Source organism: Oncorhynchus nerka, linkage group LG26, assembly GCF_034236695.1.
Source record: "Oncorhynchus nerka isolate Pitt River linkage group LG26, Oner_Uvic_2.0, whole genome shotgun sequence".
Lineage (NCBI taxonomy): Eukaryota > Metazoa > Chordata > Actinopteri > Salmoniformes > Salmonidae > Oncorhynchus > Oncorhynchus nerka.
In genome coordinates this window covers 31,020,361-31,037,210 of record NC_088421.1, presented here as the reverse complement: position 1 = coordinate 31,037,210, position 16,850 = coordinate 31,020,361, and the positions used below count along the sequence as shown (strand labels likewise).

At 39.9% G+C, this 16,850-nt stretch overlaps 1 protein-coding gene across 4 annotated transcripts; it reads right to left on the bottom strand.

Moving 5' to 3' along the window:
- Positions 1-669: 669 nt before the first annotated feature.
- Positions 670-4,203, bottom strand: LOC115116732 (lipid droplet assembly factor 1-like). Of its 4 annotated transcripts, none has more exons than XM_065010403.1 (6): positions 4,100-4,203; positions 3,460-3,565; positions 3,154-3,322; positions 2,824-2,962; positions 2,644-2,709; positions 670-792 (listed from the first exon to the last, which is right to left on the bottom strand). In XM_065010403.1, exons 2-6 carry the CDS (start codon positions 3,553-3,555, stop codon positions 759-761), a joined length of 504 nt encoding a protein of 167 aa, XP_064866475.1. In that variant the 5' UTR covers positions 3,556-3,565; positions 4,100-4,203; the 3' UTR covers positions 670-758. The 4 variants fall into 4 exon arrangements, with proteins under 4 accessions (XP_064866475.1, XP_064866474.1, XP_064866476.1 ...); XM_065010402.1 differs by lacking the exon at positions 4,100-4,203 and adding an exon at positions 3,934-4,093; XM_065010404.1 differs by lacking the exon at positions 4,100-4,203 and adding an exon at positions 3,686-3,927.
- Between the last annotated feature and the right edge of the window lie 12,647 nt (positions 4,204-16,850).

The following is a 16,850-nucleotide window of genomic DNA, read 5'->3' as shown; positions in this document are numbered from 1 at the left end:
ATAAAATATACATCTTTGTACTCTTAACCTTTAGAAAGATCAAGAAAATAGATAGTACAAATGCTATAATGCAATAAAATAAATCAACAATCAATGTGCCTACATTCAGTCAGGTGAAATTATACAACCTCCAGAATCATATAAAGAAATATTAATACTTGTATCAATGGTGATGATTCCATTGGGCTGCTTGGATAATCGATTTTTCCAGTTAAAGGCCCAGTCAAAGATTTTTCTGTTTTATAAATATTTCCAGATGATGTTGGAATAATACTGTGCAATTGTGAAAATGATGCCCTTTAGGTGCAAGAGCTGTTTGAAAAGACCACCTGAAATGTCAGCCTGCTTTGGTGGGCTGAAAATGTGGCCTGCCTGTTGACATCACCTGGCGGTAAAGTAGTTTATAGACTAATAAGAGAGTTCCAAATGTCTCTGACAATAACAGATATGTTTCAGTTTTTCCCTCCCCACTTAGACCTAAACAATTATTGCTTGAGAACATGCTCTTTGCTAAGAAGCAATTTTTGTTTGTTTTCATTTAAAACAAATCACAGTAAGGTACTTAATTATTAGCCAGAAATGATTTGATATTGAGATAAAAACAGCTGCATTGGGCCTTTAATGAAAAGTCAACCTGAGGTTTTACTCTATCTAGTTCTTGAGTCTAGAGGAACCCCTATCTGCCAGTGAAAGGACTGCAGTGCAATGATCAGTATACGATTGTGTCTGTAGAAGTCCATCACTGACGCTGCAGCTCCTTAAACATCCGGCTTCCCATAGGCTTCTTCATCTCTGACAGATTTTAAAGTAGGGGAGAGAACAAACAACTTGAGTATTAAATTAAAGGGACACTTTAAACTTATGAGAAACAACATTGTATGATACAGTTAAAGTACACCTTAGCCAAATACCTTTAAACTAAGTATTTCATCATTCCTGACATTTAATCCTCGTAAAAATTCCTTGTCTTAAGTCAGTTAGGATCACCACTTTATTTTAAGAATGTGAAATGTCAGAATAATAGTAGAGATAATTATTTATTTCAGCTTTTATTTCTTTCATCACATTCCCATTTGGTCAGAAGTTTACATACACTCAATTCGTATTTGGTAGCATTGCCTTTAAATCGTAAAACTTGGGTCAAACGTTTTGGGTAGCCTTCCACAAGCTTCCCACAATAAGTTGGGTGAATTTTGGCCTATTCCTCCTGACAGAGCTGGTGTAACTGAGTCACGTTTGCAGGCCTCCTTGTTCGCACATGCTTTTTCAGTTCCGCCCACAAATTGTCTATGGGATTGAGGTCAGGGCTTTGTGATGGCCACTCCAAGACCCATTTGCGACCAAGCTTTAACTTCCTGACTGATGTCTTGAGATGTTGATTCAATATATCCACATAATTTCCCTTCCTCATGAATCCATCTATTTTGTGAAGTGCACCAGTCACTCCTGCAGCAAAGCACCCCCACAACATGATGCTGCCACCCCCATGCCTCACGGTTGGGATGGTGTTCTTCAGCTTGCAAGCCTCCTCTTTTTACTCCAAACATAACGATGGCCAAACAGTTCTACTTTTGTTTCATCAGACCAGAGGACATTTCTCCAAAAAGTACAATCTTTGTCCCCATGTGCAGATGCAAACTGTAGTCTGGCTTTTATATGGTGGTTTTGGAGCAGTGGCTTCTTCCTTGCTGAGCGGCCTTTCAGGTTATGTCGATATATGACTCGTTTTACTGTGGATATAGATACTTTTGTACCGGTTTCCTCCAGCATCTTCACATGGTACTTTGCTGTTGTTCTGGGATTGATTTGCACTTTTCACACCAAAATACATTCATCTCTAGGAGACAGAACGCGTCTCCTTCCTGAGCGGTATGACCGCTGCGTGGTCCCATGGTGTTTATACTTACATACTATTGTTTGTACAGATGAACGTGGTACCTTCAGGCGTTTGGAAATTGCTCCCAACGATGAACCAGACTTGTGGAAGTCTACAATTTATTTTCTGAGGTCTTGGCTGATTTCTTTTGATTTTCCCATGATGTCAAGCAATGAGGCACTGAGTTTGAAGGTAGGCCTTGAAATACATGGGGCGGCAGGGTAGCCTGGTGGTTAGAGTGTTGGACTAGTAACCGGAAGGGGTCAAGTTCAAACCCCCGAGCTAACAAGGTACAAATCTGTCGTTCTGCCCCTGAAGAGGCACTTAACCCACTGTTCCTAGGCCGTCATTGAAAATAAGAATTTGTTCTTAACCGACTTGCCTAGTAAAATTAAACATCCACAGGTACACCTCAAATTATGTCAACAAGCCTATCAGAAGCTTCTAAAGCCATGACATAATTTCCTGGAATTTTCCAAGCTGTTTAAAGGCACAGTCAATTTAGTGTATGTAAACTTCTGATCCACTGGAATTGTGATACAGTGAAATAATCTGTGTCTGTAAACAATTGTTGGAAAAATTACTTGTGTCATGCACAAAGTAGATGTCCTAACCGACTTGCCAAAACTATACAAGAAATTTGTGGAGTGTTTGAAAAACGAGTTTTAATGACTCCAACCTAAGTGTATGTAAACTTCCGACTTCAACTGTATGTCTAGAAAGGAGTTTTTGTTCATCAACCAAATAATGGGTTAAGTTGAACACACCCATCTTGTTCCATGACTGTTATATTTGTCGCAGGCTCCAACCTAGTGACTCGGTACCTACTGACACTGGGTGAAAAAGAGAAAGAAAGAGGGAGAAAATTAGAATCTCAAATGAAGGGCCTCTGTGTGTGTGTGTGTGTGTGTGTGTGTGTGTTTACTCCAGGCTGTGTGTTTTGATACCGCTGGCTGTAGTAGAAGTTGAGCACATTGTAAGAGGTAATGTAACAGGCACCGAGGACCAAGGAGACCAGGATGGAGAGGATGGCCAGAGCAGAGAGCACACACAGCAGACTGACCCCTCCTAGGGATAGCAGAAACACTGGAGGGAGAGGGAGGAGGTAGGAATAATGAGGACAAACAAGATAGTGAAAAAGGGTTTCAGTATTAGCCACCATCATTGTCCCTGATAGACAGGCATTCAGATTAGTTGTTATACTACACAGCTGGGAAGAGTGTATTGGCACTGTAGTAGTGGACAGTAGGTATTGTATAGATAGTGTAGGGACTTACCCTCCAATAAAACGAAACCCACAGTGGCACCAATGAATGTAACAGTGGCAAAGGTCAGGAAAATCCCAATGGGTACAGTGGCCATGGAGCCAAATACCAACACAGCCAGGGCTAAGAATGGGTGGCCATTGAGGTACTGCCCCATTGATGTGTTCATCAGCGCTGCCACCTATTGAGGAGAGAGAGAAGGGTCATGAACATGCTTCACATTACCTACTGTCCTATTAAGAAGTAATACATGTCTGTTACTGTGAGACCAAGAGCTTTTAACAGTGTTGCTGAACAGGAGACATGGTTCACTGTTACCTTGGGGTCTTTGTACAGGCTGTCCATCATGCTACTCAAACTGTCTCGAAGCTGCAGTAGCCCTTTGGGGATAGTTGTCACATTGTTGCACTGCATTGTTAGGTTTCTATCATGCACAGAAGAAGTGAGGGATACATTTACAAATAAATAAATGTCGCTATGTCACATAGTTTAGCCACCTCTCATGGAGACACACATATGAATACCGAGTATCTAGCTAGCTCACTTTTAAGTCTATTTCAGCAAAGCGCCTTGATGACACATCAGCTAGTAGTAGTAGCTGGGTTTCTTGGTTTGTTTACTTTCACTAACGTTAGCCTAGTTGAATAGCTAAAGCTATTTCCAACGACTTGCTAGCTAAAAAAAATCGAGCAACACATTGAGTTACTCCTCAATTCCACACGATTTTAATTTTAACACAGCTAATCGTGTAGTTTGCTACTAATCCAAACGTTTTGCAAAACTGTTCGTTACCTTCTTCTTCTATAATATTATGGCGGTCCGCAAACAAACGTTATCGTTGAATGCCGCCACTTACTGTACTGGAGTGTCTAGTCAATCACAGTTTACGGACTAAAGAACCAAACATTAAGAACTAAACCCTCCTATCTAATCCTTTACTACTCTGTTCGTTATCTACCTGTCAGTAAGTGTGCCGACTGGTTTGAAGCTGTGTGTGAACTATCGCGAGGTTAACAAAAAGGTGTAAAATGCAAAGAACAAAAATGACTAGGACTGAAAAGTATGTGTGACTGATACATAGAAATAGAACTAATAGAACAAACAACACATTCAATAAGTTTGCATCCAAATGATCTACCCTTCTCCCCAAGTGTACATAGTGAGGAATAGGCAGTGGTCAGTCTAAAAAAATACAAACAAAAAAATCTTATACAAAGGACAACAGACAGAATCAAGGCTTGGACTGGCAAACCCTGCAGTCTTGAGGCAAATACTACATCCCTTTCTTCACAGATAAAATTACATAACTATTGATGAGAACTGCACCTGTTTCTGGGAAATCATATGATACTGTAATACAAAAGTAAAATATCTAAATTATGTAAGAGGCCAGGCAGCCAATAGATAACAACATGGAAGATCTCTATGCTGAGAGGGTTCACTGTGTGTGATATATCCCCTTCAGTGAGAGTGAGGGTAGTCTGGACACAAAAATAATTGGGATTAATTTTTTTAATACAATATAAATATAGGACAAAACACACATCACAACAAGAGAGACCCAACACTACATAAAGAGAGACCTAAGACAACAACATAACAAGACAGCAAAACATGACAACACAGCATGGTAGCAACACAACATGACAACAACATGGTAGCAACACAACATGATAGCAGCACAAAAACAAGGTACAAATATTATTGGGCAAAGTCAACAGCACAAAGGTCAATAAGGTAGAGTCAACAAGACATCATACAAAGCATCCACAACTGTCTGTAAGAGTGTCAAAGATTGAGGCTTTGAATGAAGATATTGAGATAAAACTGTCAAGTTTGAGTGTTTGTTGCAGCTCTTTCCAGTCGCTAGCTGCAGCGAACTGAAAAGAGGAGCGATCCAGGGATGTGTGTGCTTTGGGGATGTTTAACAGAATGTGACTGGCAGAATGGGTGTTGTATGTGGAGAATAAGGGCTGCAGTAGATATCTCAGATAGGGAGGAGTGAGGCCGAAGAGGGTTTTATAAATAAGCATCAACCAGTGGGTCTTTGAGATGGGTATACAGAGATGACCAGTTTACAGAGGAGTATAGAGTGCAGTGATGTGTCCTATAAGGAGCATTGGTGGCAAATCTGATGTCCGAATGGTAAATAACATCTAGCCGCTCGAGAGCACCCTTACCTGCCGATCTATAAATTATGTCTCCATAATTTAGCATGGGTAGGATGGTCATTTGAATAGTTTGGCAGCTAGGGTGAAAGAGGAGTGATTACGATAGAGGAAACCAAGTCTAGATTTAAATTTAGCCTGCAGCTTTGATATGTGCTGAGAGAAGGACAGTGCACCGTCTAGCCATACTCCCAAGTACTTGTATGAGGTGACAACCTCTAAACCCTCAGAGGTAGTAATAACACCTGTGGGAAGAGGGGCATTCTTCTTACCAAACCACATGACCTTTGTTTTGGAGGTGTTCAGAACAAGGTTAAGGGCAGAGAAAGCTTGTTGGACACTAAGACATCTTTGTCGTAGAGCATTTAACACAACATCTGGGGAGGGGCCAGCTGAGTATAAGACTGTCTCATCTGCATATAAATGGATGAGAGAGTTTCCTACTGCCTGAGGTATGTTGGTTGATGTAATTTGAGAAGAGCGTGGGGCCTATATTTGAGCCTTGGGGTACTCCCTTGGTGACAGGCAGTGGCTGAGACAACATATTTTCAGACTTTATACACTGTACTCATGAGAGAGGTAGTTAGCAAAGCAGGACAAAGACCTCTCAGAGACAGCAATACTCCTTAGCCAGCCCACAAGAATAGAATGGTCTACCGTGTCAAAGTCAATAAAAATAGCAGCACAATATTGCTTAGAATCAAGGGCAAATGGTGACATCATTGAGGACCTTTAAGGTTGCAGTGACACATCCATAACCTGAGCGGAAATCAGATTGCATACCCGAGAGAATACTATAGACATCAAGAAAGCCAGTCAGTTGATTATTGACAAGTTTTTCCAACATTTTTGATAAACAGGGCAAAATAGAAATAGGCCTATAACAATTAGGATCAGCTTGATCTCCACCTTTAAATAAAGGACGAACTGTGGCTGCCTTCCAAGCAATGGGAACCTCTCCAGAAAGGAGAGACAGGTTAAAAAGGTTTAGATAGGCTTTGCGATGATAGGGACAGCAACCTTAAAGAAGAAAGGGTCTAAACCATCTGACCCAGATGTGTTTTTGGGGTCAAGTTTAAGGAGCTCCTTTAGCACCTCAGACTCAGGGACTGTCTGAAGGGAGAAACTTTGTAGCTGGGCAGGGAAAAAGAGGGAGAAGCATCGGGGATAGTCACATAAGAGGGGGTGGGAGATGAGGAAATGTTGGACGGGCAAGGAGGCATGGCTGATTCAAATAGGAATCCTGACTTAATGAAGTGGTGATTAAAGAGCTCAGCCATGTGCTTCTTGTCAGTAACAACCACATCATCAACATTAAGGGACATGGGCAGCTTTGAGGAGGAGGGTTTATTCTCCAGGTCTTTAAACGTTTTCCAGAACTTCTTGGGGTTAGACCCACAGAGAGAAAACTGCTCTGTAAAGTAACTAACTTTGGCATTCCAGATAGCCTGAATGCACTTATTTCTCATTTGCCTGAATGAGAGCCAGTCAGCCTGAGTATGCGTGTGCCAAGCCTTTCGCCAAATGCAATTCTTGAGGTGGAGTAATTCTGCAAGATCACGGTCGAACCAGGGGCTGAACCTGTTTTTAATTCAAATTTTCTTTATGGGGGCATGTTTGTTAACAATACCACTGAAAATATCGAAAAAGAAGGTCCAAGCATCGGATCAAGGTGATTCTATACCATTTTACAGAGGCCAGTTCATAGAGGAAGACTTGCTCAATAAAGTTTTCATGACAAATCAGGACAGGTCATTTCACTGAGCAGCCATTACAAACACAGGCTGTAAAACAGTGTTTCATCTTGATACAGCACATCGAGGACCCCGTATTCCATAAGGCTAGGCTATGTGGGGTAGCCTCAAGACAAGTCTTGTTTGGGGGCTGCTCTGCACACTCGCCGATGGAGGGAGTTTGCAGGCAGTGCCCTACAATGTACACAGTACTTGTATTATTAAGCAAGTAAATCCAAGACACTCAATTTAGAATGTATGTTACGTTTCGTATGGTATGTATTAATTTGCGGATGTCCATCACCCATTTTGTATGATATGTTAGGAATAACAATTTGTATTATATACATCGAATTTGCAAAACATACAATATGTTATGAATTTGCTAAATTTACAATATGTTACAAAATCTGCAAAACTTATGTTATGAATTCTAGCTAGATGGCTATGATAATAACGTTAGCTAGCTGGATAGGATGCTAATGTTAGCTAGCTGGTTAATGTTAGCTAGTCAGCTAGCTTGCTAAATAGCGATTTTCATAAATGAACTTTGTCTCTACATTAACTCACATATTCCTCTTAACTGTACATTTTTTTGCATGATTCGTTATGACGTTTTAATTACTTACATTTGCTTCCATCCTAGTATTTTTGTCAGCCATCTTTCCTGAAGGATGTCTCTAGCCCAGGGTCGCATACCGTCAAATTAGTCATGGGAACCACTCGATATGATTGGTCATAGCCAAGTGGTCATCGCAGGTGATTTGCATAAAGACATTTTTCTTTTTCACATCCTCCCACGCCACATTTATGCCACCCAATGGTCCCCCGCCCTCTCCACTTCCCAAGGCTTTTCTTCCATTGATAATAAATGGGAAGCGGTGTTTCACCGCACGGCACCACATGCTAGTGTACACGGCGGGGCAAAAGAGATTTCATTGTCTGCTTATACACCCCCTTTATTTATCCTACAGTTCTGACTTGGTGTACAGGGAGAATACTGTAAGAACAGCCAATGTTCTGAATTCTGTCCTGTACATTTCAAAAGTCTTAACTTGCTCATTAATGTCTTAATTGAAATGACGTATTGCCTCTTATCAACTCGTCTATCCCTTATGCCATAGTTTGTACATCTCAATTTTCAGTAGAAACCACATTAGTTTAAACAAGTCAGCCATATCCGCTATGTTTCTTAAAACGGCAGTAAATTAGGTTGAATATCTGTTTCGTTGCCAGACAAGACTCCGGAAGTCACGGATCGGTAGGATAGTCAGTTTTAAGAGGGTATGTTTGGCAGCATGAGTGAAGGATGCTTTGTTGCGAAATAGGAAGCTGAATCTAGATTTAATTTTGGATTGGAGATGCTTAATGTGAGTCTGGAAGGAGAGTTTACAGGCTAACCAGACACCTAGGTATTTGTAGTTGTCCACATATTCTAGGTCAGAACCGTCCAGAGTAGTGATGCTAGATGGGCGTGCGGGTGCGGGCAGCAATTGGTTGAAGAGCATGCATTTAGTTCTATTTTCATTGAAGAGCAGTTGGAGGCCACGGAAGGAGTGTTGTATGGCATTGAAGCTCATCTGGAGATTTGTTAACAGTGTCCAAAGAAGGTCCAGAAGTGTACAGAATGGTGTCATCTGCGTAGAGGTGGATCAGAGAATCACCAGCAGCAAGAGCGACATCATTGACGTATACAGAGAAAAGAGTCGGCCAGTAGGGAAAGGGGGGATCAGTGGGGAAAGGGGGGAAACCTAGTGTTGTACAACTGAATGCATTCAACTGAAATGTGTCTTCCGCATTTAGTATGGTGTTTATCAGTGGAAGCTGCTGAGGGGAGGACGGCTCATAATAATGGCTGGAACGGAGCGATTGAATGGCATCAAACACATGGAAACCATCTTATCGCATTCCTCTTAATCCACTCCAGCCATTACCACTAGACTGACCTCCCCAATTAAGGTGCCACCAAACTCCTGTGGTATTTATACATCATGTAGTTGTAATTTTGCATTGTATTTTTACAATATGAAACCCACCAAAAAATGTATTTCTGCAGGAAATAGCATATAAAAACAGATTTCCTTTTAGAAGATATATATATATATATATATATATATATATATATATATATATATTTTTTTTAAATTAAATAATTAAATCATCCTGTGACAAAACTGGTCAAATGACTGTCCAACATTTGTGTGCTCTGATAGCATCATTTATGATTTTATAAATCTGCTTTTTCCATGTTTCAGTCTAATGACCTTCATCGGGAATTATTTTCTGAAAAATATTCTGTTACTAGCTTGATTTTAAATTCATAGCAACAGCAAGCACATGTTAGACTTGATGTCTGTCTAATATTAGATATGTCTAACTGAGGAGTGTGAGGTCTAAAGAAGTCATGTGATTTATTAGCTCCACCTGATCTGGTATTTTTCCTGTTTAGCATTTTTTATCAAGCACCTTCATTCATTGGTTTATAGAAGTCATGTGATTTACCAGAAGCGCATAGTATAAATTAAGATGGACATGCATGATGCAGACACACAAAAAAAAAATATATATATATATTATCAGAGGGGTGTGAAAAGTAGTGTCAATATAGCCTTGACACTTATTTGGGACATCATTGAATACTTGAGAGATCTTATTCTTTGGATAACAGGTATAGACCATTTTTTTGTCAATTTGTTTATTTTATATTATAATAATTGTATAATTGGTGTTATGTTTACAAATTAGGCATACATTATATAGTTACTTATTTTGATACAGTGTTTGACCACTTATATTAAAGGGATATTTAACTCAAAAAGTATCTTTTAGTGTTTTCTTAATTTGTCCAATGTTGATATGGTCCCAGAAAATTGTGCATTAGTAGTAATATGGGGTGGCAGGGTAGCCTGGTGGTTAGAGCGTTGGACTAGTAACCGGAAGGTTTCAAGTTCAAACTCCCGAGCTGACAAGGTACAAATCTGTCCTTCTGCCCCTGAACAGGCAGTTAACCCACTGTTCCTAGGCCGTCATTGAAAATAAAAATTTGTTCTTAACTGACTTGCCTAGTAAAATTAAAATAAATAAATAAAACATATTTTAAGATAATGGTAGAGCACTTTCAGTTCAAATCAAAAAATGTGATTAAGATGCATTTTGCACACAACACTCACATAGTCTGAGCAGACCTGGGTAAAAAATATTAGCTACATAAAATAATATAAACTCCAGCACACAGGTAATCTTGATTACAACAAATTAATGGATCTTTTAATATTGTTTCAGTCTTGGTTGACCTTCATCAGGGTAGCTAAATAAAGTGCCCCTGAAATATTTGAAGTATTGGACAGTATGTATTTGACCCCAGGTCTGAGTCTGTGATACAGTCAGGGTTAGTTAGAGTCACACCTGTTTACAGAAATTGTGGCAGACAAGACAGAAGTGTAAATAAAAGTAGGAGACTGATCGGTGTGTGGTCTGTGGGGTAGTCTGTTTTATGTACAGTAACTCCATTGGACTTTGTCTTTAAAGGGATGTGGCTGTTTAAATCAACTACACCACCTATCCCTACTGCAGGTAAGTTGTAGTGTGTTTGTATGTACAGTATGCTGTCTCTGTTCCTGTATCGGTTGAACTCAGTTCACGTCCTATGTGTCTGGTGCATCATAGCAGCTCGGCACATGATTTTATGCCAACCTCTTTATTTGCTCACTACAGGACCATTTACTTATAAAAATACAAAAATATAAACCATCAAATTCACAGAAACACGTTTTCATAATACATCAGGACGCACACACAAAATTGTAATGTGAAGGTTGGTGGTTCTATGTGGAATCATAATGACTCGAAAAACCCTTGGAGCTCTTCAATATTTTTTTGCAGTTCACAAAAGGGTTCTTTGCTTTTTTAGTGATAATTAAAATGTAGGGCAGGTAGCTTATTCATATATTATATGACTATGGCCAGTGACAGTGTCTTGTGAAAGAGTCGCATAACCTTGTGTCAATTGAGAACGGTTGTGGATGAAAAAAGGTTTGGCTCATTAATCTATATGGTCCAAATCAGGATGATCCATACTTCTTCGAAAATATTTATACCAATTTATTGAATTTACAGGCAACAAACAATCAAATCACTATTGTGGGAGACCATAACACAGTGTTAAGTACCTGAATGGACCGTAATGGAAATCACTCTATAAACTATCATCACCGTACCCTTAAGGAAATCACAAATAGTATGGACATATTAGAAATAGTGGATATTTGGAGACTAGTGAGATAAACATGAAGGAGACTTAATCAAGCTAGTCGTCTTGACTACTTTCTTGTCTCTTTCTCTCTTGCATCAAAGGTTTAAAAAGTTTTAATAGGAGACAGAATGTGATCGGATTATTATCTAATTGGCCTTCACATAACTCTCATAGAATTTTCACGTGGACAAGGATATTGGAAATTTACCCAAAGTTTACTGGAGGACAATTTATTTTTAATTAAGACAAAATCATTTATAAGAGAATTTTCCCAGTGCAATATACAATACCAGTCAAAGTTTGGTTCACCTACACATTCCGGGGTTTTTCTTTATTTATACAATTTTTACTATCTTCTCTATACCACCCTACCTTGTCACAACACAACTGATCGTCTCAAGCGCATTAAGAAGGAAAGAAATTCCACAAATTAACTTTGAACAAGGTACACCTGTTAATTGAAATGCATTCCAGGTAACGACCTCATGAAGCTGGTTGAGAGAATGCCAAGAGTGTGCAAAGCTGTCATCAAGGCAAAGGGTGGCTACTTTGAAGAATCTGTATTTGAAAATAGATTTTGATTTGTTTAACACTTTTTTGGTTACTACATGATTCCATACGTGTTATTTCATAGTTTTGATGTCTTGACTATTATTCTACAATGTAGAAAATAGTAAAAATAAAGAAAAACCCTTGAATGAGTAGGTGTGTCGAAAACGCTTGACTGGTACTGTAGGTTCAGCAAATCCCTTATTGTTTGGGATACCTTTAAATGTACCTTCAGAGGTAATTCAATTCCATTTTCATCAATAATAAAAAAGCGGTTTCTGTCTAAGGAGACAAGATTAACAAGGGAAATACATTAACTAATAGTACAGGTAGATAGCAATACAAATGATACTACAGAGATACAATATAAGTTAGAGGAAAAACAAAAAGAACTGGAGGAACTTATTCAAGAAAGATCTAAAGTAATCTATTACAAAAATAAAGCAAACTGGATGGCAAATGGAGAAAAATTCACCAAATTCTTCCTGAATCTCCAAAAATAATATTATAAAGACGGAGTCATCTATGATTCTCTGAATTATAAACTCAGCAAAAAAATAAATGTCCTCTCACTGTCAACTGCGTTTATTTTCAGCAAACTTAACATGTGTAAATATTTGTATGAACATAACAAGATTCAACAACGGAGACATAAAATGAACAAGTTCATCAGACATGTGACTAACAGAAATGGAATAATGTGTCCCTGAACAAAGGGCAGGGGGGTCAAAATTAACATCAAAAGTAACAGTCAGTATCTGGTGAGGCCACCAGCTGCATTAGGTACTGCGGTGCATCTCCTCATGGACTACACCAGACTTGCCAGTTCTTGCTGTGAGATGTTACCCCACTCTTCCACCAAGGCACCTGCAAGTTCCCAGACATTTCTGGGGGGAATGGCCCTAGCCCCCACCCTCCAACCCAACAGGTCCCAGACGTGCTCAATGGGATTGAGATCCGGGCTCTTCACTAGCCGTGGCAGAACACTGACATTCCTGTCTTGCAGGAAATCACGCACAGAATGAGCAGTATGGCTGGTGGCATTGCCATACTGGAGGGCCATGTCAGGATGAGCCCGCAGGAAGGGTACCACATGAGGGAGGAGGATGTCTTCCCTGTAACGCACAGCGTTGAGATTGCCTGCAATGACAACAAGCTCAGTCCTTTGATGCTGTGACACACAGCCCCAGACCATGATGGACCCTCCACCTCCAAATCGATCCTGCTCCAGAGTACAGGCCTCAGTGTAACACTCATTCCTTCGTCGATAAACCCGAATCTGACCATCACCCCTAGTGAGACAAAACCGCGACTCGTCAGTGAAGAGCACTTTTTCCAGTTCTGTCTGGTCCATCGACAGTGGGTTTATGCCCATAGGCGACGTTGTTGCCGGTGATGTCTGGTGAGGACCTGCCTTACAGCAGGCCTACAAGCCCTCAGTCCAACCTCTCTCAGCCTATTGCGGACAGTCTGAGCACTGATGGAAGGATTGTGCGCTCCAGGTGTAACTCGGGCAGTTGTTGTTGCCATCCTGTACTTGTCCCACAGGTGTGATGTTCGGATGTCCTGCAGGTGTTGTTACACGTGGTCTGCCACTGCAAAGATGATCAGCTGTCTGTCCTGTCTCCTTGTAGCGCTGTCTTAGGCGTCTCACTGTACAGACATTGCAATGTATTGCCCTGGCCACATCTGCAGTCCTCATGCCTCCTTGCAGCATGCCTAAGGCACATTCACGCAGATGAGCAGGGACTCTGGGCATCTTTCTTTTGTTTTTTTTTCAGAGTCAGTAGAAAGGCCTCTTTAGTGTCCTAAGTTTTCATAACTGTGACCTTAATTGCCTACCGTCTGTAAGCTGTTAGTGTCTTAACGACCATTCCACAGGTGCATGTTCATTAATTGTTTATGGTTCATTGAACAAGCATGGGAAACAGTGTTTAAACCCTTTACAATGAAGATCTGTGACGTTATTTAGATTTGTACAAATTTCTACAATCTTTTTTTGCTGAGTTTATTTTAAAAGAGGAAGCTAAATCTTTTAAGCTGATGTTCTCTTTTCCATTTCTTCCTGACCCTCTGAATGACATTTACTGTAAGTAATTATTTCCAAATAATAAAAAATTGAAAATTAACAAATGTACAAAAAGATCAGCGCTAAGGCCAATTTACAGAGGAATAACTTTTGAGGCTATAAAATCCTTTCATTCTGAAAAAACCTCAGGGCTTGATGGAATACCAGTAGCCTTTTTAGACATACTAAAAGCTCCATTGTTTTCTTGTTTAAACTACTCCTATAGAAATGGTGGTTTGTCAGGTACACACCAGGAAGTTCTGATGTCACTATTATTAAAACAAGACCCAGGTGGCAAATATAATGATCCAGTCTGTCTAAAAAACTGGAAGCACTTCAATGTTGTGATGCAAAAATACTAGCGAAATGCATAGTACACACCTGGTTTTACCAGGTATTGTTCATTCTGATCAGACAGGTTTCTACATGGAGGATACATTGGAGATAATGTACGGCAACTACTATAAATAATAGATAAACATGAAACATCTAAGAAGGGTGTCCACTGTCACCATATTTAATCATTATGGCCATCGAAATTGTTTCCAAGTAGATTACTAAGAAAAGCTCATCCATTGTTGTCGTGGAAATTTCCTCTATTTACCAAATCATGAGATCAAACCACACACAAGTCAGAGTTAGTTATCAAAGTCCATCTTTAATTATATGAGCTCTATCACAACCCTGTGACTCTCAGATCGATTCAGTGTCTATCAATGAATTCTCTGAGAGTCCCTTCCACATTGCAACTGAGATCCTTTAATAGCAAAAAAACACACATAGCTAGACAGCATAGACATAATTTATCGTTCAGCTTTGTCTCCTAAACTATGTTCTCTTCTCAAACTCAGAACCATAAACAAATCCTCCATATCAACAGCCATATATCAAATCCATCCTATCTTGACAAGATCACAGAGACACACTGACTGGCACACAGACATTGTGGAGCCAAGAGATACACGCTTGACCTCTCCCCTTTCTCTGGCCCAAGCAACTTAGTCTTGACATAGAACAGATACTGCAACCCCGCCACAGTATTATACAAAAACAACATTCTGATGAGAAGTAACTTACAAACATATGATGAATATAAAACATCTTACCTATGTTACCAACCAATTCTGATTATTCCCCAACATTGTTTAAAAATGTCATTTTTGCATTTGTACAGATTGCCATGTCCCATTTCCAATTAATTGAAAATTGAACTTTTTTCAAAGTATCTCTCTTTTTCAAACTAACATTGCAGAGCTGGCTACAATTTACATTTCATCCCCCTGAAAAGATACAACAAATATTATGGCTGAATTCAAATGTGCTGTTCGATAAAAGACCCGTATTTATGGAAAAGATGTTTGAAAAGGGTATTTTGTTTTTAAATGATATTGTAAATTGGAATGGTAGTCAAGGCTCAGGAGAAGACTCAGATGAAGACAGATTCGAAGTAACAAAAGTTTATTACAAAAACAGGTGGGTCAGGCAAATGACAGGTCAAGGGCAGGCAGAGGTCAGTTATCCAGGGTGGTGTGATAAGGTACAGAACGGCAGGCGGGCTAAAGGTCAGGGCAGGCAGAATGGTCAAAACCTGGAAAAGTAGTAAACTAGAACTAGCGCAAGCCAGGAGCATGGGAAAAACCGCTGGTAGGCTTGATGAAACAAAACGAACTGGCAACAGACAACACAGGTACAAATACGCTGGGGATAATGTGGAAGATGGGCGACACAGGGAGGGGGGTGGAGATAAGCACAAAGACAGGTGAAACAGATCAAGGTGTGACAGGTAGAGTTATGTATTTCATGAAGTAATTAGAAGGTCTTCTCAATCCAAGATTACAACAAATTGATTACAGCATTACCCCAAAAATGGTGGAGGCAGGTGGCAGCGGGAGGAAGTAGGGAACTGGTCTGTCTGCCTAATATAAAGGATCAAAACTGGGGAGGAATAAAAATAGCATAAATAGAAAAGTATGCCAGTTTCATTTGAGGACCAGGATGTTGATAGCTGTGCCATAGAGATTTTTGATTTACTGATTCCATGGTACAGGGTGTATGAGTTGATATATAAGATTCAAGACTTTTCAGCAAAAATGATTTTACAGAATTATTGTCACCAACAAAATGTTGAATATTTGGGGCATACAATCATCGCAGCTCTGCATATTTTGTTGTGAGGATACAGAATCAATAGACCATTTGTTTTGGTATGGCCCCTAGGTAGCCCGTTTCTGTCTCAGGTTCGGGAATGGCTGAAAATGCATAACATTGATCTAAAATCGACCCTAGAAATAGTATTGTTGGGAGATCTGGAGAGACAGGTTTCGCCAGTTACTAATATACTATTACTCTTAGTAAAAGTACTTATCTTCAACTCGCAATCTGTGGATTCTAATCAATTATAAGGATTCAAATTGTATGTTAAATATCACAGAATAGTTGAAAGATATATGGTGCATAGAAATCCGAAGAGGGTGTATGGCAGAGATGGGTGGGATGGGATGAGGGAAGCTGAGGGTTGGGATGTGCAATTGGAGACAAGTGTGAGTAGAGTTACTGGGCTGGGGATAGAATGACGGTCAAAGTACAAAAATAATGTTGAAATAAAACAGAACAAAAAGTAAGTTTGAATGACACGGAGGGGCACTGTTGCTACAACTAATGCCTGTTTGCCCAAGGCTGATGCTGCGCAGGTGTTTGTACACATGCATATACAAACACTCTCATTCAGGTGCACATACACGGACACTCATACACACGTGTAAATAGTGCCATACATGCACTCAAACATATTCAGTTGGCCTTGATGTCTTTTGTTTTTTATTACTGTTTTCCTTTGTTGGTTGTTGGCGCTTTGGGGGATGTGGGCTTGGGGGTGGGGAGTGGAATTATAAAACATTTCTCGGGGGGTTAGTGCGGGGGGGACTTTGGGAACTGGGGGG

What these genes read in the sequence shown, in the direction of transcription:
- LOC115116732 (XM_065010403.1), bottom strand. Translation starts at nt 3,555, where the DNA reads ATGCAGTGCAACAATGTGACAACTATCCCCAAAGGGCTACTGCAGCTT. An exon ending in AACTTCTACTACAGCCAGCG is followed by an intron (nt 2,710 to 2,823) that starts GTATCAAAACAC and finishes TTTTTCACCCAG; the next exon opens with TGTCAGTAGGTACCGAGTCA. An exon ending in ACAGTCATGGAACAAGATGG is followed by an intron (nt 793 to 2,643) that starts GTGTGTTCAACT and finishes AAAATCTGTCAG; the next exon opens with AGATGAAGAAGCCTATGGGA.